At 48.1% G+C, this 27,345-nt stretch overlaps 1 protein-coding gene across 1 annotated transcript in view; it reads right to left on the reverse strand.

Moving 5' to 3' along the window:
* The window catches only part of LOC122387393 (death-associated protein kinase 1-like), a 60,013-nt gene that overhangs the window by 29,775 nt on the left and 2,893 nt on the right, over positions 1-27,345 (reverse strand). The window contains exons 2-6 of the mRNA XM_043377548.1: positions 25,571-25,792; positions 2,740-2,878; positions 2,349-2,454; positions 1,714-1,807; positions 212-364 (exon numbers count right to left, since the gene is read on the reverse strand). Coding sequence (XP_043233483.1) covers positions 212-364; positions 1,714-1,807; positions 2,349-2,454; positions 2,740-2,878; positions 25,571-25,792 — 714 coding nt within the window. The remainder of the gene's footprint in view (positions 1-211; positions 365-1,713; positions 1,808-2,348; positions 2,455-2,739; positions 2,879-25,570; positions 25,793-27,345) is intronic.

Here is a 27,345-nt window from a genome sequence, read left to right on the forward strand (position 1 = left end):
GAGCAATGGTAGTTGACAGTGTTGAAATGGGGCGCAAACACTTCAATCATTGGGAAGATGCCAATTTATTTGAGAAAAAAAAATATGTTAAAAGTTCAATTTCAAACCAGATCTGGACAAACGACGAACTTTTTTGCCCCAACAATACTGATGCGTTTGCAACAATAGGAACTGACGACATATGGTATAGCCACGGTGACTATAGCTCTACCTGGGATCGGTGACGAACAGTCGCGCGATGAAGTCCTTGGCCGCCTCTGAGGTGCCGCTGAAGTACTCTTCATCGAACCGGTAGTCACACGCCACAATGTTGGCGTATGTCTCCTGCTGGGAGTCCCCGAGAAACGGAGACGCGCCCGACAGTCTACGGGAGAAGGGGAGGGGCGTCAGGGAATTAGGAAAGAACATGACATTCCGGAGATGTGACACGGGTGCCCTGTCGACACCGAACATATCAACACTTCTAAACTGAATCGTGAATTGGCGACGCCACTTGACCCATCATGAGTGGTAACTATGATCGATTAACGGCATAAAGGTCCTGATTCCTACTTGGTTCGGTCCTTGACTCTGACCGACTCGCATGCAACTTTGAAGTGTGCGGTAACTTCAGACCGATTAACCCTAGAACGCCTAGGGGGGGGGGTTGTATCACCCCCCCCCCCCTGAGGTTTTTTCGAAGTGCACGCTAAACGGCTTGTCGTAGCGGGCTGAAATTTTCAATACCCTCTGGGGCAACATTTGCGCATCTTTTGCCGAAAAAAAATTGATCGGGTCATGTCAGGTCACGGAGTTATGACGTCATAAGAGGTACAGCCTCCGGCCGACAGTTACCAAACGTGTGCGCCGAATCCCTAGGTTTTCTGCCGGTGATACCCACATTGTTTGATGGATCATGATGAAACTTCCCATGCATGTTGGGGCAAGCATTGGCTATCGTGTGGTGCAAGAAAATTGACCGGGTCAGGTCAGGTCACGGAGCTATGACGTCACAAGAGGAACAGCGTCCGGTACTATTTTTGGAAAGCGCCCGAACCACTATTTTGCTAATTCTTGTCACCTCAATGGGAATATGCAGCAATATTAGCTTCTATAGGGAGCAAATGGACCTCCCAAATCCAAAAATACAATCAGATTTCAAAAATTTATATTTTGATTTTTCGAATTTCTGCCGCCGACTGTGACCTTGCCGACTTCCGGCGCTCCCAACGCGCCATTTTTAGAGCTAGGGAAACGAAATACATACCAAACGATAGAGAATTGATCAAGGAACACGATAGTGAAGGTTTCAAGTCGATATCTCCCACCGTTTTGCCGCAATCGCCGCGGAAAGTTGAAAAAGTTTGATTTTTTCGGAAAATTTGACCTTTGACCGGTCATAAGTAGGTCAAATGTTGACCTAGGACCAAAAAATATACCACCAATCGCGAGATCTCGTTGAGAGCAATCCGTTGGTTTTTTCCGCTAAGCTCTACGACCTTCCGTTTCGAAACGCCAGGGGGGGGGTCGTAACAACCCCCCCCCCCCCCTGGTCGTTCGTGTTATGAGAAATGGCCTGGTCGTGCGAGGGTTAACAGTATGTCATGTAGGCATAAGGCATGTGATGACTTGAAGCTGACTCACTTTATTCCATGACTCCGGACCAACTAACAGTATGCATGCAATGACTCGACACCGACTCAGTATGTATGTGATGACTCGACACCGACTCACAGTATGTATGTGATGACTCCGACCGCCCACATGTCGCACGATAGGCCCAGCGGCTCGTAGTTGATAATCTCCGGCGCCACAAACTCCGGTGTACCTGTGAATAAACAACATGATAACGTATAATTCGCGTCACATCCGCACATCGAACACATAGGTATTATTGATGTGTGAAACTCAATAGATACTTAATTGCCGTGAATGCCCGGAACGCCAACATTGTGGTGCCTTCTTTAGCGACATACATCTGAAAACATCAAGGGATTGTATACCTATATATCATAAATGTACAGGGCTAGCGGGTTTTAGCGGTAGGTTTTGCACCTAGAAAATTTAGTGTACTTCAGGCTATATCTTCGTCGTCTTAAGCTTTTAAGTGTTGAAGATGCGATCGACTTGTTGGGTTACAAGCCGGCCATGATCGTGTAAAATGGCTTCATCGTAGATCGATTAGTTTCTGAGATATAACCGGAAATGTAAAAGTGCAAAACCTACCGCTTAATCTCGCGAGACCTGTACCTTGTACAATGGATGTAACGCTCCAGTCCAAGCAAATGTTCGTTGTTGACCGTAGCGTTACGCTGCTCCCCGGGCCTTGCACGTGCTGGAGTCTCCCGAATTACGCAGCACCGTCTTACCGAGCATATTCCGCAGCTCCTGTCCGGGCTCTATGCGCCGACTGAGGCCAAAGTCGATCAGCTTCAGCTGAGGACGGTTCTTGCTTAGAAGCATCACATTCTCCGGCTGCAGAATGACAGAAGTTATTTTATCACCCTCGGAGTGTAGCATACCTATCGGTACCTATCGTGTGTTACTAACATACTGTATGTATAATATTGACGAATAGGGCCTCAACTCTCAAATTTAGTCAAGATTGATTGGTTAAACATTCCATTATATATGTATGGGGAAAGCGGCAATTTAAATAAGTTTAATGCAATGCAGACGACAGGGCTATATGCCCTGCAAATGCAAATGGTTCCCGAATCCACCAGCCTCTTCTGACCTTCAAATCAAGCCTCATCTCACCTTCAAATCCAGGTGTGCTATCCTCTTCGAGTGCATATGCTCCAGACCGCGCAGGATCTGTTTGATAAATAGCGCCGCCTCTGCTTCGCTGACATGATCTTTCTCCGTGACGAACTCGAAGAGCTCTCCTCCGCGAACCCTGAAATAGGACAGATAATATTGCCGATGAAACGTTGAAAGTTCTGATAATTGACATGAGGTGGAATACCACGTACCGGACAGTCAGGCAGTCTTTCGCATGACGGCCTTGCGAGTGACTAAGTCGTTCGGCTGTGCGTGACAGTGTCTGTTGCGAGAAAATGTCATACCGGGAGTTTTAGGGATTGATGACTGAGACACAGCACACGAGTCACGGGATGCCCTACCTCCTCACGAGGCTAAAAACGAAAGTTGCGGCCACCAAAAAAAAGGCATTGCACGCAGAAAGGGCACGTTATTGTCACGAAATGAGCTTCGCAGCGAGGTACGGACCGCGGGCCACGGCTGAAGTCGATATTTTACTCGAGTTTCCGCTAACACAAAGACCGGTATCGGATCACACCATTTAAAGACGGTGTCGCGTGCATAGGCACGGAACCATTATTTTGTGCAGGTACTTGTAAATAACTATAATGGCTTCACAACAATTCGTAAAGTGACTTCACGGTGCCTCGGTCAGTCATGCCATGTCACGACATAGCCAACCAATGACATCATCAGATGACGTAACAACACTCGACATTCGGTGAATTAGGAAGGAGGCATAAGGATAATGGGCGAGATAATGTTGAACTCTTTTCCACATGATCATAGAACCAGATTTTATGTCTCTGTTACAGGCAAAGTGAAAACTCGGGCATTTTGCAAAATGCCTAGGCAATTTGCAAAATGCCTGACTGGCTAGGCATTTTGCAAAATGCCCAGGCAATTTGCAAAATGCCTGACCGGCCAGGCATTTTGCAAAATGCCTAGGCAGTTTGCAAACTGCCTGGCCCACCAGGCATTTTGCAAACTGCCTGAAATTATTTTCTCAGGCAGTTTGCAAAATGCCTGACATCGAACTCACACCAGCGACGATGCGTAAGCATCATTGTAAGTGCCGCCAACAGCGGTTAATCACAAGCGATAGGGCACCAAGTGGGAGGACACCAAGGCTATAGAACTCCAGGTAAGGACACCAGCCGTTTGACCTTGAACGCCGCCGGCCGGCCGATGACGTCATTGGAGGCAAGCCGGCTCGGCGGACACACAGGGCGAATGCATAACGGAGGGGCGTTGGAACGTTGCGGGAGCCAGGGAGATATTTTAAAGTGGTTGCATACCACCATTGTTTGTTGATTGATCTACAGACTGTATCCTTTTAAACCTCGATGCATCCTAGGCCTGGATGGTGCGTACATTCGTGGAACGATCACCCCGTCCGACGTCCGTGGTCGAAGCTGTCATAGTATTTAAAGGGACCCTCCCACCTTCAAAAAAGTTAATGAATTGGCATGAAAGTGATGTCGCTCGGTTCAGAAAGAGCAAAAACGAATATCTACCAAATTTCATCGAAAAATATTCACCGGTTTTCAAGATATTACGACTTTTACTTTTGTTTACTTTTTGGGATCTCCGCTGTTCCTAGCGAATTTATTTGGAAGTGCGGCATTTCTTGCGCGCAAAGCAGCATATACCACCGCGTGCTACAAAACGTTTTAGTCAAACATTTAACGGACGTTTGAAAGCCTGATGACGTCATCAGATTCCCGTAATGGTTAAGAGATAGGGACCACGCTGGTCCCACCCTGCAAGTAAAGGGAAGACATTTCTTGAACACCATAAAGCTGCGGGGGTTGCGACCAGGATAAATGGTGGTTTCTGAGCCTGGCCGCAAACTTGGCTATCTCAACTCAAAACTAATGTTAAGGTGGGAGGGTCCCTTTAACCCTCGCCCGCACATGCCATTTTCCCATCCTAGAACGCACATGGGGGGGGGGGGGTGGTTGCCACCCCCCCCCCCGCGCCATTTCGTTCCTGTTGGAGATAGAGCTTAGCAGTAAAGACGAAAAAGATTCTTTGGGAAGAGACGAATCCAATGATACCCAGTTTTACCTTCTCAGGTCAGTCATTGACCTTCCAGGTCAGGTCAAACTAAAAAATGTTGCTGTTTTGGGTCACCGTTGGATATCAAGTGCGCTGCTTATCAAATACCGATGACGATGCTGTTTTCTGGTGCCAAGCCAGCTAGAACCTCTTTGTCACACTATCCGACCAGAATTTTGCTGCTGAGGTCATTTCAGGTCAAGTTAGGTCAAGGTCAATTATATGTGTTTGTATGTCTGTGTGTGTCTGTGTGTATACTGATGTGTGCACCGATTGTTTTTGGGTTCATATCACATGAAATCATGATCTGAGAAGCTTTTACCAAAAATGCAGTCAAAAAACTTCACAAAAAGTAAATTCAGCTTGCCTAAAACGCAATTATCTTAGATGACCTAGGTTGACCTTGACCCTGACCTTGACCCCTGTACATCGTCGAACAACATGTTCCATGATAGGTGGGAGGTAAGACTGGCAAAAAAGGCCGAAATCAGGGTGTCAAAAGCTCACAAGGCCCATGGCAAACGCAAGATGTTGAGAATTGGCCATTTGGGTCATGACATGACCTGAAAAACAAGGTCATATCTCCGAAACCAAAAATCACAGAAACTTGAAAATTTCAGTGGACATCAAGAAAGGATAGACGAGCAGCTATACGAAAAATCAGCCTTCTAGCTCTAAAAATGTTGAGTGCAGAGCAGAAAGACTGCCTGGGGGGGGGGTGGCAACCACCCCCCCCCCCCCATGTGCGGGCGAGGGTTAAGACACTAAGACGGGTGCAATAACGGCGATCCGATCCCGTCTCTGGCGAATTTAGAGGGGTCGTAAGGACCCAGGCCGAATCTGACCGTCTATTTTTAGGGAAACGGGGTGGGTGAATTGACAACCGATGGCTTAAGATGATGAGAAGGGATCCCGTCGTCGATTGTTCTTTGACAGACAACACATGTTGTACTGGGCGTATGACCATCAGAGGTAATGCCTGAACGTAGGCAAGCATAATTGGTCTGTCATATTGTTTAGGAATATAAAATGGTAATGGAGATCATTGAGGATATGATCTCTACACATTACGGGAATTCACTAATTACTACGGCCCATAGGGGCACCGCCGGAGCTGTTGTTTTGCCATCGGTCCCAGGCAACTCCAGGGAGCTGCAGTACCCGGCGGCCAAAGCGGCCACCTCGTCGACTCGCATGGGTCCTCTGGGATTCCGTGATGCTTTAGTGCTTCACCCACAGAAGCACGGGCATAGCAGTAGGATGTGGGGCTAGGTGACTGTCCACCTCTTCATTCAAAGAACAACGTGTACAGCGCCTGGTCCCGCCGAAGCTCGGTATCGACCGTGACTTATTCACAACTGGCGGATCCAGGAAGCGGTATTGGACACTGCGGGGGCTTACCCCAAAAAGGTTTCTCGGAATTAATTTGAAAAACTCATATTTCGATTCCTTGCGACTGCTGTGCGGTGTGATTAACCAACATTTCCTCAGAAAAGTTGTAAAGTTTTCATTTATTCTCGAAAATCGATTTCGGGCGCTGCCCTATGGTTGTTGGGGAAGACATTTGCCCCAAATGCCTTCCCCTGGATCCGCCAGTGGCCGTTGCCCCACTCCGAGCTTGACTAAAGACGTCTTCAAACCTCACCAGAAACCGATGGTAAGGTGAATTTAAATCCAATAACTCATCTCTGTCTGCCCGCCTAAATATACTACACATGGTACAGCACCCGGCCCTGTCGGAGCTATGAGCCGATCGTGATATTTTCGGCTTTCCCCATCCCAAGCTCGATTAGAAACGTTCTCCTTCCCCACCCGATTGCTGATGTCAATTCAAATTCAATGCCTCATCTCTGCCCGACCATAACCCATTCATTGCACACCGTTCAGCGCCCGGCCCCGCCAGAAGTATCCTAGCGCGCTGGGCAGTTGCCTCCAGCCGCGTCATCGCGAGGCCCCGCGCGGCCCATAAATGAATACATTGCGCGAATAGCCGTGTCGCCCCCCTGGAGGACACACAGTGAGACATTCTCCGGGTAGCGCTGCCGAGATCAATGTCACTGAGCCCGAGGCAGCGCGAGCGGCCCGGCCGCCGCGCCGGCTACCGGGCGCCCGGCGCGGTTTTATCGGTAAACACGCGTTAAACACGGTTATGTTTCTACGAGCCTTGATGACTCTGGAAATACTTTGTGTGGATATTGATCAGAAAAGAATGTTCTTTCGATGTATGGTAGCTTGGTTGGCGAGCCACACGTCTACATTATCTATGCATTGTGACTGTGTAAAGATGAACATGCCCGTTGCATGTAAAACTTGTAATTTCTAAGCGTCTTTTTATTACAAAGGTGTGCACGTGGGTCGTGGATGACCAAAAACTTGCTTTTCTGGAAAAGCGTAAAAGCCACATGTTCTTGTTGTCTATGGAATGTATCTCATCTCATTCCAATGCATTGCCATTGTTTTTAAATGCTGTTTTTCCTGAAATGTACCAAAAATGGCTGATTTCTCAAGATATAGACCATTTCTTTCCACGTGACACGTGATTAACAAAAATGTTTATTGGATACGCTTGTCTCTGTTCTATTGATCGCTGGCAACCCCGTATCGCTGCGGCCCTCTCTTGCCGTGATGTAAATAAGCACGGGAAACGAAGAATGTCGGGTCAATATTCGGCCGGTCGCCGCGTTTTTCCGCGCCCTTGTTTCTCTGTGCCATGCTCCGCGCCCCATCGCAGCATTCCTACACACGAACGGCTACAACTCCGTATGCGAAAATTATAGGGAGACGTTGGCTCAATCTACACCATTCAGTAGTGGTTCCATCTCGACGGAAGTGGCGCAAGACGTGGGTATATTCGTAAATATTGAATGTGTTTGGGGCTCAGGCACATGGGAGCGACATGGTCAACGCCTGTGGTAAACAAAAACGGTAAAATAAATCAATCACAACTCAGGCATTTTGCAAAATGCCTGACCCGCCAGGCATTTTGTAAACTGCCTAGGCAGTACGCAAAATGCCTGGTGGGTCAGGCAGTTTGCAAACTGCCTAGGCATTTCGCAAAATGCCTGGTGGTCAGGCATTTTGCAAATTGCCTGGGCATTTTGCAAAATGCCTAGCCGGCCAGGCATTTTGCAAATTGCCTAGGCATTTTGCAAAATGCCCGAGTTTTCACTTTGCCTGTAACATCTCCATTCTTGATAAAAGCGCAAACGAGCGTTCGATTTTTTTCCCTGTCGACAGGTGCTCCACATCTGTGACATTTTAAAACGACATGTGACAGGTCGCCGGATGGGTCACCGTGGTGTAGCCTTCAGGCCCACAGTTTCAAGCTCACAGTTCACGGTCATGGTGACACCCAGGCTGTCATATGACAGTCAAAAAGTCACAGGTTGACGGGGCCGGGGGCCTGGTGCTGCCGCCCCTGCTAAAAGCACGCAACTCTGCGTCAAGGTGCTGTATAAAACCGTTATTACCCACGGTGTTTGCTGCAGTTTGGGCAAAATCCGACACCTTGCAACAGTAACAGTACATTCCTGGCAGTAAAACTTAAATCTGATAGTTTCAGAAAAAGCCTGGCGGAATGCAGAATGTGCACAAGGGAACTAAGTCAAGGTTGGCTGGGGGAAAAGTTTTCCATTTTTTATCACACACCATCCGGTCGGTACACGACTTAAACGCTATACAGAGTTGATAGTGTTGTAACGGCGCACACGGTTGCAGCACATACACGAAACGACCGAACCGAACCGAACGACGAACGAAATGGCCAAATAAACGTAAATCATCTAAAATTTGGTTTCACAATTCTATAAAGTCCTACTTATCAATGCGCTATGAACGGGAATCCATGTTTTCCGGTGCAAATTGCGTAGAACGGTACACGACGGGGACATTTCATAGCCGCAGAGCTACGTTTCACCTTTGACCTCGGCGAGTAGCGGCTACACGACACAGCTGGCCTGAGGTCAAACACGGAAGCTCCTTGGCGGCCGCAATCACGGCAGTGGTTATACTGTGGTGGCGGCAGAGTGGCGACCATGGGCGAAGAAACGCTTTCAAAGTTGGTTCTAAAATAGCATCACAGAGTGGGCCACCGCAAAAGCATGTCGTAAGGTTTGTGTTTATTTCGTGAGATAAAGCCATGATGAGTGTAAAAAAATGATTGCTGATTGTAACATGGTGTTTATTTGTATTTGAATTAAAATATTGTGTATTTCTTATCTATTTGTGAAATATGGTGCAAAAAATTGCAGCTGCTGAGTCAATCGCGTACAAAGTAATATCCGTGATAGCGAGTGCCTTCCACTGGATATGCCTATTTAGTGCCGCAGCCCGGTCCGGCCCAAACAGCCCGGTGTAAAGAGTGCGGGAGATGAGGGAGGCAGCAGGCAGACACGGCGAGCCTCTCCCACGTCGCCTGAAGCACGGACCGGCTCCTGGTGCACGACCTCATCTCTCGGACCGCCTCCTCTCCTCTCCTCCCCTCCCTCTCTCTCCCTTTTCACCTTGCAAGGACGCGACCGCGCGGCTGCCTCCGTGACCGCACCGCGGCCGGTGCACCGTTCGCCGCCGGACGGCCCGCGGCGGCGGACGAACAGACGCGGGGTCAGAGGTCAGCCGAGGTCACCAGAGGTCGCCAGGGGTCGGTGGCCGCCGGCTGGGAGTGGCAGAGGTGATGGTGGGTACGGCCACTGAGGTGGAACAAGTGGCCAGCCTGCAGGTAGTAGCGGGCAGTCGCTCAAAGGTCACCCTGCTTCTCATGGGGCTGGCATCGTAGTTGTAGAAGGAACATCACCTACAGCTGTGTGGATCCACAGGGAGAAAACCCGTTCCGGAAGCATTGGCACGGACGGTTTCCGGCGTCCAGTTAGGTACCGTGCCGAATCAGTCCCAGACAATCGTGTTGTCAGTTGCCAAAACTACTATGCATGCTGGCTGTTGACATGCACGATGGCCAATACGATACCAAGCCAAGGAGCATTACCTAGTTATTTATGTCCCACAGCTGTGCATGCGGAAACACCATGGGGTGACGAATGAATAAGTTTGGTGCAAGCATCCGGCTCTGTAGTTTTTTTCATATAGCACTATATTAGGTGAAATAATTGGAAAAAATCCACGCCTTTATACGGAACGTCGCTGCAAGTTATTCCCTTCCTGTGCACATAAGAACCAACAGAAGGTAAGGATTTAGTTTCTAAGGTGATGTCAGGTCACGCAGTGCAAGGTATCGGAGTGAACACAGGCCACTGCTCAGTTCGATGTATGTACGAACTACGAAGCAAGTTCAGTATCCACAGGCCTTTCAATATCTTTGACTGATAATGCTATCAAAATCATATCCAGTTGGGCAAGCATGTGTCCCACACTCACACTGTGCGTAAAACGTAAACAAAACACAAGTCTGAGAGCCCCTAAGGTCAGTCAATGGCTGGGGTGCACTTCAGGCCAGGTGCACGTTTATGTCGCTGCTGAGGTGTGGTGAGTGGCCAGGCACACCCTGTCCCGGGACCACCCACCGAACGGCTGACATTCCGCCCTGGGTCACCGCCAGGCTGTGTGTGTATTTGTCGTGGTGGGTGATCCTTGTGCACTTGACCAGTCTGACTCATATGCTGTGGACTATGGAGTGGAGGGACACTGTGGAGTGTGGAGGGACGAGAACATTTGACGCAGAGATACACTGGTCAATTGGCATCGTCTGCTTTCAGCCCAAAACTGATCAACCATCCTCTATTGCACATGATATGATAGATGCAGCACCGACTTCTCGGCTTAGCGGAGCCGAAGCCGCGGAGCCGAATCTTCACCGTCATCACCACCACATCTCCCGATCATTCGGTAGCGTTCAACTCACCCTGTTCAGTGTCTCTCTACCGTTCAAACGTGGGATACGTGCTCGTGCATCGTCTGGAGTCCGTGGGAGGATACCTGCACGACGGCAGCGCCGCGGGTACGGTCTACAGGCACCGTGAGAACAGCGCACCCCAACACCGAACCCTGCACGGAGACGGGCCGATATCTTCCATATCGGCGATCAGTCTTGTCCGTGTAGGGAGCTATGTTGTGCTATCAAGAACAAGACATTCACAGAAACGTAGATCAACGAGAAAGTGTGCTACTTGTTCGTGAAAGACCACAATATGGTTATCGATATTGGATGAGGCCCCTAAGTGCTTCCCAGGTAGACGAGTGACATCAGTACAGCGATTCTGGTCAATATATGTATGTGGCGACGTCGTTCGGGTTATGATGACTGTAGCTGTTGGATAGCATCAGCCCATCAATCAGTCCTATACCAGTGACAGTACAGCTCTAATGATTATGACGATTGACATACAAATGCCGGAGCTCTGGAAAACCAGGCAGTGAAAAGTAGCGCGCTGCCGCGTAAAGAAGCGCGCAAAATGACCGTTCAGTTTTAATACGGCACATCATAGCAAAGATTCTCCATACAACCTTTCCTTATACACATATATTTTAGTTTCAATCCATATATGTGTGCCAGCTTAAGTGCATATAGGTATTCATTGAAACTATATGATCAATCTTTGCTTTGATAAGACATGAATGATGAACTAACGCGAGAAGATCATTAAATCTCTCGATAAAAAATAAGCAAGCACATCTGTGCCACCATGTAAACTGACCCCCATTTCCTAAATCCATCTCACAACCCGTTCCGACATTGGACCCACCCAGTGTCTACTGACACCCTTCCCCTTCCAGAGACACCCTCGCCATAACCCCCCCCCCCGCCCACCCTTGCCCATCCCCCATTGTATAACCGGTTGGCAGAGTCGGTACCGGGTCCGGATTTTAGCACTAGTCCGGCCGAGACAGCCCGCCGGTCGCTGCCCCCGTCTGGCCCGGTGTCATAAAGGTAGCACTGGTTCGGGAGCCAGTCACGGGGCCACACTGCACCGGTCCAGGAGAGCCACCTGCAGACCACGCTGTCCGGAGAACGACCCACATCGGCTCAGGGACCAGCCGTGGGTCAAAATTTATGCATGTCCGAACGACTGTCATGGGACCACGTGACCGGCCGGCCACTAGACCAGCCGATTGTCATTGATTTCATGATTTTGCTTTTATGCGTGCTTTATGATTTTGATATTTCATAACATTATAAAATTGGCATTGCTGCCAGGAGCCGGCTGTTCGGTCATCACCCCTTACCAGCCCAAGGATGCCGTTATTATCTCTAAGCTGTACTGAAGAGGTGCAGTCTGGGTCCCAAGGTCGCCCCCTCCCATGCAAGTGGCCTTGAGTAAGACAGAAGCGCAAAAACCGACCATTCCCCTTTCCTTTCTCGGCGAGTGACCATTTCTACGTGACGCAGAAAACCGCAGCCTGAAGTACCTAACTACACTATACGGTGGAGATTGTCGTTGCACTGCTCCGTGCCCCACCTGTCCCTGCTGTGACCCAGCCGCTCACCCTGTATCCCAAAATGAGGGCTTCGTGGGCGGCGGACGTTGGCTGATACCAAAACAAACGAGCTCGGGAAGCACCCCTGACGTGACCAGCCTATCTGATACTGAGATTTCGGAGGAGTGCTGCGACTCCAGACTCTGATGGACGGTTATCGTTTGTATCTGTTGTAATTAGTTCCTGTATAGAAGATGTCGTACAACTGTGCACAACGTTGGCCGCCATCGAAGATGCAGGCGATTTCTTTATTTATATCTTTTCGGGTTAGGGAAGATTGTTTCCGGTTAGTGAGATCGGCGCTTCAATCACATTGCACAATGCAGGCATCTAAAAGCGAAATAGCCTAATCATAGAAGGAGCCGATAGTCCCCCAAAAAAGTCCCAAGGGCTCCGAGCAAAATATTAAAACGCATCAGTAATAGGCATCCACTAAGCATATGCCTAGTGAAACTTCTAAAATAACTTGCATAAGACGGGATTTCTAGCGTTACCACAAACTCACCAATTTAGCAGTATAGACCAAATAATACCAGGCATGATTCGTAAACCACAAAGTAAAAACCCATACGTGCCCGAGCGACTTCAGAATTATCACTCGAAAGTAGGAAAGAAGGAAGCACGACTCGCGGTTTAAATAATACGCATTTGAGTCATGATGCCGTTGACCTGAATGTTCTTTGTCTCACATACGCAGGAGTACCTACTTTAGAGCGGCGTTCTGACAGCCGTTTTCTGATAGTATTGTTCACACGAACGTTGAAACCATCAACATCGTGCGTCGTTTGTCTCCCCGACTCAGCACACACTAACCACGCGGTGAAATGCGCGCAGAACTCATGTGACAAATGATCAGAATAATGGAACAATAGCCGAACCGCCGCGCGCGAAAGTGAAAGTCTGTCGTCAGGACATCGTCACATCAACGCAGAAACGGTCAGAACGGTCACACATGCACAGAAGCAAACATACGTACACACATTCACACATATCGCTAACCATCATACAAGCCAACAAATGCAAAACACTAGCATATCCACACCCACACATACCAACAGAAACGCTGCAATCACATCATCACACACGTAAATCCAACAACACCCTGTCCACCGTCTCATTACCCATGTTTCCTGAGATGCCCGTGGCAATGACCTGGCGGTATGGCGTGTGCAACAGCCATTCGCCCTGCGATGATGGACGCGAAGGCGTGGTCCGACCGACCACAGCCCGCCTGCCGGCGCCGCTGGGTCGACGGCCAGCTGACTGCACTGCTCGCGCCTCGCGCGGCAGGCGTCTTGGCCTGCGGGCTGACCCGTCAGGCGGAAAACGACCGGCGGCATGCGGGTGTGGTGTGGTCTGGTAGGGTACTACTGGATGATTTGTTAGGGGTGAATGAAACCGGTGTCGCATACGACAAGTGTAAGGTCAGCAGCAGAACCACTATGCCGCCTATACCAATTCCTGGTTCCTCGAATCCGTTATCGTCTTTTAAAATGTTTTTAGTGTTCACGTGACAATATTGAACGTTTTATGGAGAAGAATTCCATGAAGTACCTAAACTTATAAACCATAGCGATATGGTAGTAGGTACTTGCCACTTGGCAAAAGTTTGATTGGAAGAACGGTTTTTGTTTAGGCGCTGCTTCGCCTTCACATGGGATAACAAAATGTTAAATTCAACGTCAAAGCCAATAATTGCTCGGTAATTTCAGGGCATGTCAATTCAACAGCTGCAATCAGCCATTATTCATGCCCCGGCATTATCAGCAAATCTCGTTTCTTAAGCGAAAATGGTTAAATCATAAGAAACAATCAACGTATGTATTTGGATTGACAAATGACAAATGTGCTGAATGGAGACGAAGTACATTTATGACACGAATTTCAAATAACCTGACAGTTTCCGTCAATCAAGCAAAAGCTCGCACCTGTTGTCCAAACAAAGGCACAGCTGTATGACGAAAATATTGTTGAAACACAGCCAAAAGTAGCTGAAATTCACCAGTGCACGGCTGGCCGGTCGGCCACCGGGAAGGAAAAGACACCAGCCGGCGTGGTCGGCGTGGCGCCGACAGATTAGCGCAACGACAGGGGCGACGGGTGACCGAGTCAGTTTAGCGCTAAAGCACAGCTCTCAGAGATCTGAGAGCCTCGTCAGAACACGCCGACAGCTCATAGCTCTGCACTGCGGTGTCGTGGCTGGACGAGGAAAATGAGCGCATGCGTGCGGTTAGTCCCTCGCCGTTCGGAGTGAGAGACATGACCTGGTGTCCTAAGATGCAGTAAGATACCTATACTCAATTACTCACGCTTGGTTCCACTGAATCTCATAGAAGGCATGCCTTGGAACCAAGGCTTTCCTTTGCCAAATTGAAATTTTCCCGTGTATCATCAGGACCATGCAGCAAGAGTCGCGCAGTCACACAATAAAAAACCTTTTGTGCTATGAATATACTCGTAGGTAAATTACAATACCTATTATTCAACGGAGCAAATAACACTGCAAAGAAAAATATAACACGGTGCCGTGGATCATAACTATATCATGTCAGACAGAAGCTGGCGGATGGCGCTATTTCATCGAAACCCCAAGGGAAAGCCAGCGCTAAGGTTCACACACTTACGTAAGGTACCCACAAAAAAATGTAGTTTGACTTTGTTCGGCACACGGGATTTTCGATGGCAGTCCAAGGTTCTGAGAATTCGATAGCTGGACATTTACTCTCACGTAAGTACCTACAAGGCTGTCGAAATTCCTATACCTGCAACGTCATAAATGTTTGCACCACCAGACCAGGCCAAATTGTCTCAGCACGTATCGCAATGCAAGGACAAAGAACACATGCTGGGACAGTTTCGAAGACCACATATATCATAAACAATGTCGCCAGTTGAGGAAAAGTATCCAATCCATATGAATGTCTATACTTCCAAATTCCAGTACGTCAATGGTTCAGAGACAGCCGCTGATTTTTTTAAACGTCCACTAGCGGCATGCTGTCTATGGCTGGGTACAAAGCAGAGTTCACGGGGCACGTCTGGTCTGGTCAGGACGTGTCAATGAAGTGCATAGTGCGCAATGGTTTCATAATGCACAGTCCATTCTGGATATAGGCGTGAGCCAGCCGAGATGAATTGCATAGGCGGCGGAACGGGGAGGGCATCGGGGCACCGTGCCCCCTTTGATTTTGGCATTTTAACATTAGCCCTATGGACGTTGCATGGAAAGAATGGGATCAAAAGTCGTCAGTGCCCCCCCCCCCCCCTTATACAGCCTATTATATCATTTATTAGCAATAGAATGTAGAGGTCGCAACTATGGTTGCTACTTGCTACTATATGTTTAGTAAAATAAGAAAAAGTTTTAATAAGCATCGAATACGTGGACACAATCAATGCACAGCTTAATAATGTCTTATAAAGTCAATTTAGGACTCGGCTTGGCGCTTGCGCTACATACCTGTATAACCCGGTTTCCATGGGCACTGGTGATCCGGATCAGTTAAAGTAGATAAGCTAATCCGGTATACTTGGAGGCTATATGTGAATGGAAATAAGGGATTAAGTGGTTATATATAGCTAATCCACTTTAACTGATAGACAACGAATAGTCCCAGAAAAAAATATAAGATTTAAATTTGGTAATTTGGATCAGAGTGCCCATGGAAACGTGGTCTATATCGAGCGTGGCAGGCATTCTATTAGGTGGAATACATGTAACAGTGCATTGATCAATTAAACAATTTATTTAACGACATCGACACAAGTGGGTAAGTGCACAATGGCGTTGTTTGGCCGTTCTCGGGATTCAATGGACAGAGTTATTTGTGCAGCACCATAGCGACCTTTGTGCGGGGGAAGTCTCAGATGCATTAGATGGCGTATCCTTTGCTTGGCTTGTGCTGATAAACCAATTCTTATCAATCAATGCGTATTATTAGGAGCATTATTTAAGCGTGCCTCAGGTGGCGATCAAAGGCGAGTCAATAGGCCACTTCTTCAGGAAAGTCGTGATACCAAAGCATTCATTTCCGACCTTGGATTTAGCGCCGTGATCCAGGTGCTTATCGGCTCCAATGTGTCACGGTAAAAACCGCCGTGTGATATGCTCCCATGGGTGCTAGGTGGAGGTATTAGATACCAATCCAGTGACGAAACGGATTCGTTCGGCACACCAATACGAGTTCACAGGGTCCGCCTCTAAAAATATGGGAGGAAAGGTGGATATTTTCATGGTAAATACAGCTGGCCGGTGCTAGAGCTGTGAGACCGTAAAACAGTGAGACAAGTCGGGATATGGCGGTCCGCACTGAAGCAACTGGACGAAAGGTTACAGAGTGGGTGTTTCATGCTTTGCCGACATGCCTTTCTGCTACCGCGGGTACCTACTGCCTGTGGAAGTTCCCGCTATTTTCATTGTGTTGAACACGCAACAGGTATTTTCCTCTTCCTGTATTGTGTAGTAAACTCTAGAACCATTCGGTAATTACAGTGGAAAATACATATACGCTGGGCACAAGAGGAGTAGCTGTATGCTGGAATGCTACATATTCGTCACATGTGAATAACGTGGATTTATTGAACATCATTGACCGAGGCTTTTATGATACCGACGAAAGCAGTTGGAACATACATAACACGGTCAAAACAAGTTGTCTCGTTCTACAGATTTTAGGTAAGTGCCAAAGGACAGAACTAAATCAAAGAGAAATCCGCAAAAGTACCACATTCAACACATCACGAACCATCTCCTTTTGACACATATTTGACTGCTTTCTAAACATACCATGTGATGCGTCTGCATACCTACATCACTCCCATATCAGAGAGTGGTGGAACGAAAACGCAAACTGAACATTCCTCCACGCGCCTGCCTGTTGTGACGTCACGCTACCCCGTGTGACGTCACGGAATTCGACACCTACCATTACCGGTGGAGGATCGGCGTGTCGCACAATGACAGGGTGATAATGGCAGGTCACTGAAACGGGTGTGGCCGGGCCAAGGGCGGGGCGGCGCTGGGACACGGGGGTGCGGGGATGGGATGTGGGGATCGGGGTGTGGGGATGGGGATCGGGCACGAACCGAGTCGGTTCGCTGCGCCCTCATGCGCAGAGAACCGTTCCGACACGCGTTTGTGTCAAAACGGTTAAACGGGTCGTATATCCCTCTGATCTTCCTTAGATCTCTTGCATGACAGATTAAAATACCCTAACATGACAAATCATTGTAAGTGATGTAAATGTGATATAATAAAGTAAATATATAAAGTGCATTATTTACATTAATGGCCAGTCTAATAGACGACGAGAATCCAAGTTCGTCAGTAGAGACACTCTCAACAGAGTTGGACATCAACAATCTCGAAGGAACGAAAAATATTTTCCGGGTTAGTTAAAATAACATCACTTCCTTCAACTGAGGAAAGTGCATAACAGAGTTGTTGAAAACCACGTTATATCATAAAAGGAAATGTGAAACTGCATGTAAAACGGCTGAGTGGCGGTAAACATCATATCATAGTTATGCACAATTTCTGGGAACTGATAACGTTCGACGTCAAAATACATAGGTATATAGTAGGTAATGGCCGCTCACTTCGATAACCGAGCTGGCATACGTTGATGCATGCAAAAGACGCCTTGCAATCTATTTGAAACATAACCTGATATTACCTTAAACTGAACAGTGATCATACATGACTTATTCTAATCGAGCTGAATTTAACTTCCCGCATTTAACTATTAAGCATAGTATCAAACGTCTTCAGAGACAACCATGATCATCCAAGCCAGCAAAATTTATTTAAACGGTTTTCGTTTACTGATGCCATCTCGTAAGAGATATCACAGCATCAAGCCGAGTTCGTCAGATGCCTGCACAATAATCTAAACAACAAACGAAAGCCACTAGCCTCCATGCAGATTTAGCCACCCGGAGACCTCCAGTCCCCACACCTTTACGCCGCGCCGACCGCTAATTAAAGGGACAGTATCACCATTTTGATGAAATTTGACATTGCATAGGCCCCACCTTTCTGGTCCGGGAACTGAAGACCGATCCTCGAAGCTCCACACCGTTATCCCGCTATCGCCGCTCAAAGTACGAAAGGTGTACCACACTTTGAATCGTGCTTCACTATCTTCACTGTTTAAATGTTTGCGCCGTTTTGAATTGACCGCCAGTAATAAAACTTTTACCCTGGTCATTTCATCAAATTTTATAAAGCCAAAACGTTTTTCGCACTTATTCATCACCGTTAAATTCATTAAATAGTCGTAGGCAATTTCCGCTGTTTCCTTCGGATTCTAGCGGCTCAACAAAGGAATTCCTCCAGCTTGAATCACAATCTCCCTCCAATGTATGACGTTTATCACGTGATTGTCACGTGATATTTTCTCCCATTGTCAATTGTCACGTCCAATTGTCACTCCCTCCAATTGTCACGTTATATTTTTATAGGCAATACCTAAGGCTACCTCTCCCTAAGGACAACTCAATCAGAAGAACGACCGCGTAAGCGTAGCGTCAATAATGTATTATCTGCGCCAGTTCTGTAGTAATTTTGCATGCTTCCAAACTGGCGGCCATGCTTGTATAGTGGTGGTTCGCTCATGAAAATGAATCATGAAAATGAAATGTGGTTGCAATATTTTTCACCGAGTTCGGTCCTCAAACTATGTTTTTCTGATTCAGAAAAATAAGAAATGCTAGTAAAAAAAATCAGCTCCATACATGGATTTTTTTTTCGATGATACTGTCCCTTTAAGAGTGCGGTCCATTTGGCGTTGGTGGCCTGCCACCCCTATTTGGGCGTCCTACCGAGATCGATCGATTGGAAGGGGTGCTGTCGGGCCTGCGTGGGCTACTGACAATGAGGTGAGGGAGGGCAGGTATTGACCCCGCACGCACTGCAGGGGTGGCCGAAATGGTCGTAATGCTCCGGCAAATGGAACTGGACAGTGAACTCGTGGGGGACGGCCTCGCGGTGAATGCGATTTCGTCCTGACGAAGGATTGGGGTTACAAGAGGTAGCAGTGGATAAGGTTTGTGCCAGTGTATGAAACAAACCACTATTTTGTTGTTTCATGTTTTGGAGAAAACAAAATAAATGAACTTGAAACCAACACATCGTTCGTCCTGTTCAAACTGACAAACTTCATTCAGCGTTTTATCGTACATTGTGCGATTATAATATCATATCAATTGATAGCTACTGTTTCTGATGTAACACTGTCACTTCCTTATCAAATCAGATACATTCACTGGCGGATCCAGACTTGCGTTTTGGGGGGGGGGCCAACTCCTGCAAGTAACCAAACCTAGGGTACCCCCAAATCCTGTTTTCTCATCGGATTTAGGCCACTTATTTTTTCGTCACAGCCCTGAAACGATATTTTTTTAAACTAAAAATAAAAAAAAATAGAAATGGTAGCCCATCCCAACCCGAGCCTAAATATTACTTTGAAAACACTTCAAATTGCTTTTGTCGACCAATTAGCCCGCTCCGGGTCGGTGCGTGGCGCAGCCTTCGCGGGCTGGGAGGTGTCGGTTGGACCCCCTGCCGTTCGGCCCCTGATTAAGCTAGAGCTCGCGGAAAAAAAAACAGGCGTGTTGCCCGTGAGTGACGAGACGAAGCCGATGATACCCGATTTTAAGGTCCTTGGTCATTGGTTGACCTTCCAGGGCGGTGTTTCACGGTCGTGCTGACAGCCGCTGACAGCGCATTCCGCGAGCTAAGGTCAGCCTTCGGTAGTGTTGTGGGTATAGGCTTGTTGATGTCTCCATTGAAACCAAAAGTGCCATCAGCGCTGGCAGCGGCTGGCAGCGTGCCGTGAAACACCGCCCAGGTCAGGTCACAGACCCAAAAGACGGGAAAATCAGGACCTGTCAGAACCTCCTAAAGTAAGGCTGTAATACGTTTTTTTGTGCTGATCACAAATTTCATGTTAGTTTGGATCATCGATAATGTCTTCATGCGTTTAGACCATGTCGGGGCAGGTCAGGTCAGATCAACCAGTAGGAGTACTTATGGGCGTCCGTATAGCAGGTGTCCATACCACTGGCAGCTACGTAACATGATACGAAGGCATCAAAACTACTTCGTAAATGTTCAAATGGCTGCAAAATGCTAAATTCAAAATCAGCTAAACGAAACTATCCTAGAAACATGTTAAACTCGGAAAAGTGCACCGAGGTCATCAAAGGTCAATGACCTGACTTGACCGTAAGGTGACATTGGCATCCGCCCTAATGCGTGGGAGCAATATCATATCACATGTTTGAGCGTTTTAAACCACGAAAAGACTATAAAAGCGCGGATAATGTGAGCCGACATACGCCGAATCGCTATTCCGGCCAAACATGGCCTCCAACATGGCCAAACAGTCTCGAGAAATAGGCCACAAGTCAAAGTTCACTTGGGTCAGGGTCATGAAATTTTCAGACTTTGTCACCATGAGGGTACTAAAGTTTCGTCGCGATCGGCTTCATGATACCTTACACGATAACTTCACACGTCGATCGAGAGTTAAAGCTACGTAACATGATACGAAGGCATCAAAACTACTTCGTAAATGTTCAAATGGCTGCAAAATGCTAAATTCAAAATCAGCTAAACGAAACTATCCTAGAAACATGTTAAACTCGGAAAAGTGCACCGAGGTCATCAAAGGTCAATGACCTGACTTGACCGTAAGGTGACATTGGCATCCGCCCTAATGCGTGGGAGCAATATCATATCACATGTTTGAGCGTTTTAAACCACGAAAAGACTATAAAAGCGCGGATAATGTGAGCCGACATACGCCGAATCGCTATTCCGGCCAAACATGGCCTCCAACATGGCCAAACAGTCTCGAGAAATAGGCCACAAGTCAAAGTTCACTTGGGTCAGGGTCATGAAATTTTCAGACTTTGTCACCATGAGGGTACTAAAGTTTCGTCGCGATCGGCTTCATGATACCTTACACGATAACTTCACACGTCGATCGAGAGTTAAAGCATGGATGAAGGAGAACCAGGGGATGAAGGTTCTTTCACCCATGGTTAAAGTGTGCAATAAGAACTTCTTGGGTGAAGACAAGACCAACACTTTTATCAAGCTCACAGATTTTTAATGATACGGTATTTTCTCTCTACCTACTACGCCCTTCTCACATTCATTTTTCTTAAGTGTTTTTGGGGACAAAAAATACATGTTGTTCCCCTTTCAGGCTTGGGGGCATGACCCCGTGGCCCCCCTGGATCCGCTAGGCCGAAACTAACTAGGTCGTTTTCAAACGGTCTGATATTTCAGGTCATAGTTTGCAAACGGCCGGTGTTTTCAGGTAGTTTCATATGGCCTGACTGGGCCAGGCCGTTTGCAAACGGACCGAATTTTCATACGGCCTGTAACATATATTCAGATTTCGACATCTGTCGTAGCATCAAATGCTGATGTGGCGCACTCAAAAGCCGGAATTGGTCCTTGGATGCCGTAAGGACCCTTTTAAGAAATAAGTGACCCGACTGACCCTTAGAGATTGGCCTGAGCTGTGACCGAAATAAGTCTTTTACCGTTTCGCAGGAAGGGACAAAAAGGTCCCTCATATGCTTCTTGTACATTGTACAATTACGAAACAAAACAAGTTTTTTTTTTCAACGAAAACTCAGTGAGTTTTCCTAAAAAATTTATTGCGCATATTCCGTGAATGAAAAGTTGCCGGGTCATGTCAGGTCAGGCTGCCACAGCAAGTTTGTTAACTTGACAGCTCAATCGATATTTATGCAATAAGACCTTCTCGGGTGACGATAAGACATGACGACACTTTATGAAGGAAGCTAGTAAACCCGGTAGTTTCTCCATAGGCGCGGGAACCGGGGGGAGGGGGCAGTGGTGGCAGCTTGCCCCCCCCCCCCCCAACTCTGGGGCCGTGCGGGCGGTGCCCCCACAACTTTCAGACAGAATACCGCTCCTTTTTGCAAATGTTTTCTTTTTTTGTTGAAAAAGCCAAGGGATGAAAAATAAGTGGCCTAAAACCGGCGAGAAAACTATATTTGGGGGATCCTAGGTTGATCTCTATCATGGTGTGACCTCCCCCCCCCCCCCGTCTAAAAGTAGTTCCCGCGCCTCTGGGTTTCTCTACGCTATTGAATCACGCTGCTGATTCTAGTAAGTATCTACTACACAACCTTCTCACATTAATTTTTCTTCGAGCGTTTTGGGGGGCCAAAAGATATGTTGGCCCCCTCTTTCAGGCTTTTTGGGCCCATGGCCCCGGTGGCCCCCTTGAATCCGCCAGTGGGGGCGGTGCCCCCACAACTTTCAAACGGAATACCGTCCTTTTTTGCAACTGTTTCTTTTTTTTTTGTTGAAAAAGCCAAGGGATGAAAAATAAGCGGCCTAAAACCGGTGAGAAAACTAGATTTGGGGGGACCCTAGGTTGATCTCTATTATGGTGTGCTCCCCCAGTCTGAAAGTAGTTCCCGCGCCCCTGACTTTCTCTACGCTATTGAATCACGCTGCTGATTCTAGTAGGTATCTACTACGCAACCTTCTCACATTAATTTTTCTCCAAGCGTTTTGGGGGGGGCCAAAAGATATGTTGGCCCCCCCTTTCAGGCTTTTGGGGGGGGCCATGGCCCCGGTGGCCCCCCCTGGATCCGCCAGTGGATACATTGCATTCATTTATTCAATAATTGTTCGAAATTATCGGTCATATCATATCTCATTGCAAATCCACAGCTGTGCCTCTGAACTCTCTGCGCATCGCATCCCTATGACAACTGAACGACACATGACCCCTCGCTACACGCCAGGTATGTTGTCTGGACAGAAGTTCTGCTCGGTGGGATGCAGTGCCAGCGGTCGAAACCCGTGGTGGGACAGACGCAGAAGAATGGCGGTGAGGGTGGGCGCGGTAAGGTACGGGGTGCGAGACAGCACCCACAGCCACTCCAGGTGGCTCAGTCCGCCCATCTTGGTCCGGCAGCCGTACAGAATCGCGTACTGATCGTAGTCGATGTCGATGACATTCAGGTTTGGGTTGCTGAGGTCCTCGGCGATCGGCACTCCGACGGAGAAGGCGCCGACGTCGGGGCCATACGTCTGGAGGGCGAAACCCCGCAGGCGCACCGGCTTGAAGAACTTCTCGTAGCCCAGGGTGTCGAAAACGAGCACCGAGTCGTCGTTGGAGCTGATCCTGGTCGTGACGCACTTCTGGCCCAGCGTGAAGCGGTTGACGTACTTGCGATTCTCGTACCAGAGTCCGCTGAAGGCGGTGGCGTTGAAGTTGAGGACGGGCTCGACGTCAGGACACTCGCCTATCCGCACTTTCTGACACGTCACATTGATGGTTAGTAGAATCGCCGTGAACAGAAGCGGAAGGCGCAGCGGATTCATCCTGGATGTGCTTGGAGTTGCGTGTCAAGTATGGAACACCAACGACCTGAAGAGTCCTTCACGACACGGATTCCGTAAACTCTGCTACCGATCGATATAGGACACTTTGTCCAGTCTCCTCATAAACAGGGCTGACAAAATCTGTACGCCGTTTGCACCACGACTTCTAATCACTTCTTCAGACGCACACAAGATCGCCGTTTCCTTCACTGCACCAATGCCGTCGAGAAATACCCACATTCACTAACAATGCAGATACAAGGGACCACTGACCACAACTGCTGCGAGGTTCTGTTCAGCGTGACCGGACCATGGCAGTGATAGAACCCTCTAAAAACTTGTCCACTACTCATTCCTGCCGGCCGCGAGGCACCAGTAACCAGAACCAATGCCAATGACCTCATAGGTACTTCCCATCGCTGAAACCTAGCCAGGGGTTAACGAAGGCTATTTGCAGCGTCCGGCAAACGGTCACTGGACTCCGCACTGCAGTAGTCACTATCATGCCATGTTTGTTTTTCAATAATGGGTTATGTTTTAGGCGATGGGACGGATGCCGCCGCGCTGTGCCTCCCTCGGCTGTATGACCGTGTAAGCGTACAACACTGACGACAGTAGACGCGTCAATCACTGCACCTGCTCAGAGTCGAAACATATCCCGACTAGTGATAGCAGCCTTGACCGACCTTCGCGATAGAGTATCAGCTGTTGGCCACACTCGTGCTTCCTTGCGTCATGAAGCAAAGCAAACAACTGACTGATAGGACCATTCATTGTTTCAGCGTTTGAGTTCACACACAGGTCTTTTACAGAAGACAGACCACATTCCAAGGGAGGAATTTAGACTATTGAGATTGTTATCCCGCGCGTTATACATCTATCATTCACTGTCAGAGGGCCTATCGACCCGATGATAACAACCCCTTATTGCGAGATATTTCCGAGGATAGCATATTCCCGTTTAGGAATAGGCGGTGCCACATGATGTACATTGTACAATTGTATAGGCATTGCCGCTTTGGGTGACTTTCTTTCTATATTATGCAATAAAAACATTCAATCACGATGGAATGGATTTGGGAGTAAGGGTTGTTGGATTGTCGTGTAAAATTGCATTCATTTCTAATAATCTCGTAACGTCCAGATACCTCCTGAGTTACTGACGAAATTATGAAATTTAATATTTGCATAATTCGAAGATATAAGGTACATAATTAGGGAAAAGGGGTGAAACAGTGTTACAGTAAAACTGCGAAAATGTAGTCTGGAAGCTCCTTGCAAAAACAGCGGTAGATTATCCATCAACACACTTTGTTGGTGCAATAAAGTCGGTGGATTTCTACGCATCGTAAGCACAAACGATTAAATCAGCTAAATTACACATCACTCCTAGCATGTGTAGCAATCGAACCGTGGATTGAACTCATAATGAGTTCAGCGGGTGCGGCGCAACCGCTTACCTCATATACGACTCAGCTGAATTCACAGTCGCGACACAAACGACAGCAGCGATGATTCTGAACGGCGGGGTCTTGCCTAATTTGCGCAGCAGACTCGTGACGCAATCGCCACCAGAGTAGGTACTCCATTCGATCAGCTGCACTACATCTCAGTTACCTAAGTGATCAGCAAACCAGGCGCATTGCTGAAGCATTTTTCATGAGCCAGATGACCTGCGTCGCATGCATTGGATCCCTCCTCCCCCCCCCTCCCCGGCTGTATCTGACTGGTATTGCTGCCTCCTCTGAATTAATTGTGGAGCTACTCCAGGCTGCACTGTTCGTTACTAACATACATATTACACAACCAACATTATGTGGTCCCAGAGCTCACCGACACACCGCTCTAGGGATTGGCCGGTTATTAGCTAGTTCACTAGTGGCTAGCTAGTTCACTAGTGGCTAGTTGTTAGCTAAGTTACTAGCTAATCCACGACTCTCCGGTCAAGGTACTCACAGTTCCAAGACGAGGATGACCGTAGTGTCGTTGTCGTACACCTCGTGGCAGCTGATGACGTTCTCGTGCGACATCTCCGAGAGCAGGTGCACCTCCTGTCGGATGTCGGCCAGCGGCACGCCGCGACGCGACGAGGCGACGCGTCGCTTCCGGATGAACTTGGCGGCGAACTCGGCGGCCGAGACCTTGCATCGGCACCGACGCACCACGGCATGCTGGCCCCTGGTCGGAGACGGGGGTACAGGGTCAGCGGGGTCGGTATAAAGGGGGAGCGGGTTAGCTGAGAGGTTAAGCTGAGGTCATCGAGGGTTAGAAAAGGTCAGGGGTCACGTGGTGATATGGTGAGGCGGGGTCAGTCGCGAGAGGGAAGCCGAGATGAGCTGTGAGAGAACAGCTAAGGTCAGCAGGGCCACCAACCGTTAGAAGTCGGTGGACGCCACCAATTAAGGCTTGGCTATCAACAGGCCAGAGTAGACCAGGCTGACTGATTCACATGGGAACTAAAGGCAAGCGAGTCACACAACCAGTTTGCGGTCGGCGTGGTTACCCCTCGCCGAGGGGAGGCTTTCGGATGCGAAATATTTATTTTTACATGCGTCGCCCAGGTAATTATTTGTGCAAATATGCATTGAAACTACCTGTAACAGCACTCATTTTACTGTAGGTACAGCCACAAAAAAAATGAGCGAAAACCATCGCTTCATATTCTAAGGGCAAAAAGTGATGGTGCATTGGTTTGAAAAAAATCTATTATGCTCGCCGGGCATATCGAAATAGAAGACATACATTCCTTTGTTCCATATTTTGCAAAATTCATTCCAGACATCCGATGGAAAGGTGTAGCGGAAATATACCACGGATTGACAGGTTTGGATCAGTCTATCCTGGCATAAAAATGAATGAGTGTAAGAAACGTCCGCATGACGTCAAACCAAACGGAGCACCTTATGAAAATGTCACCACATACTATACAAAGAACTCGAATAACGGAAACTGCATAATCTGACATCTCCATCCGGACGATACGGTTAACCACGGGCTGAGTGCCGTCTGGCTGCATTCTTGTGGAAGCGCCGGTACGTCTGGGGGCCCGCTGTCCGTCTGTCATTTGTCGAATGGTGCGTCTCTTTCCTCGTATAGGCCGGTCGACTGGCGTGCCGGTATTCGGAACATGGCTCGTCGGCGGTCGGGGGAGCGACGTATCCGGTTACCGTACAATGGTCTCTGTGGCCAGTGAGCGAGCACACCTCGACAGGTAAACGGATCGCGAAAAAATAGTCACAGTGAGTGAAACACAGAGAACCAATTTGGCAGGAGAATTTCGTGGCGCAATGGTTTTGTTGTGAATCAAATGCTGTTCAGTTACGTTCATTGTTCATGTGCTCACAAAACGAATCGCGGCAATATTGTGAAAGACGTCTTATGAAAGCTGTCGACTGTCGAGTGTACTGGTTTAACTGCACTAGCAGAGCGTCTTGCAATACCTAAACGACAGAATACACCTGCATTCAGTGCTTCATTATAAATGAACAACTTTCAATGCAACTATTGCAAAGACGGTGTCATCCATAATGCTTGTAATGTAAGTTTAGTCCTTAATCTTGTCGAAAAGCTAGTGCTTCCAGATAAGGCGTCACCGAAGCGTTTTACTCGAGAACGCGATCTTCCGTACACCAATCACTCTCAGTTTGTTTTTGTAACAAAGCGAGCGACCGTTCCGCTCGGCCTTGCCAATTGTGCGCCGTAGGTGCCGGGGTGAATGGATTACTGCTAAC

This window comes from Amphibalanus amphitrite, unplaced genomic scaffold, assembly GCF_019059575.1.
Source record: "Amphibalanus amphitrite isolate SeventyFive unplaced genomic scaffold, NRLGWU_Aamphi_draft 000285F_arrow, whole genome shotgun sequence".
Lineage (NCBI taxonomy): Eukaryota > Metazoa > Arthropoda > Thecostraca > Balanomorpha > Balanidae > Amphibalanus > Amphibalanus amphitrite.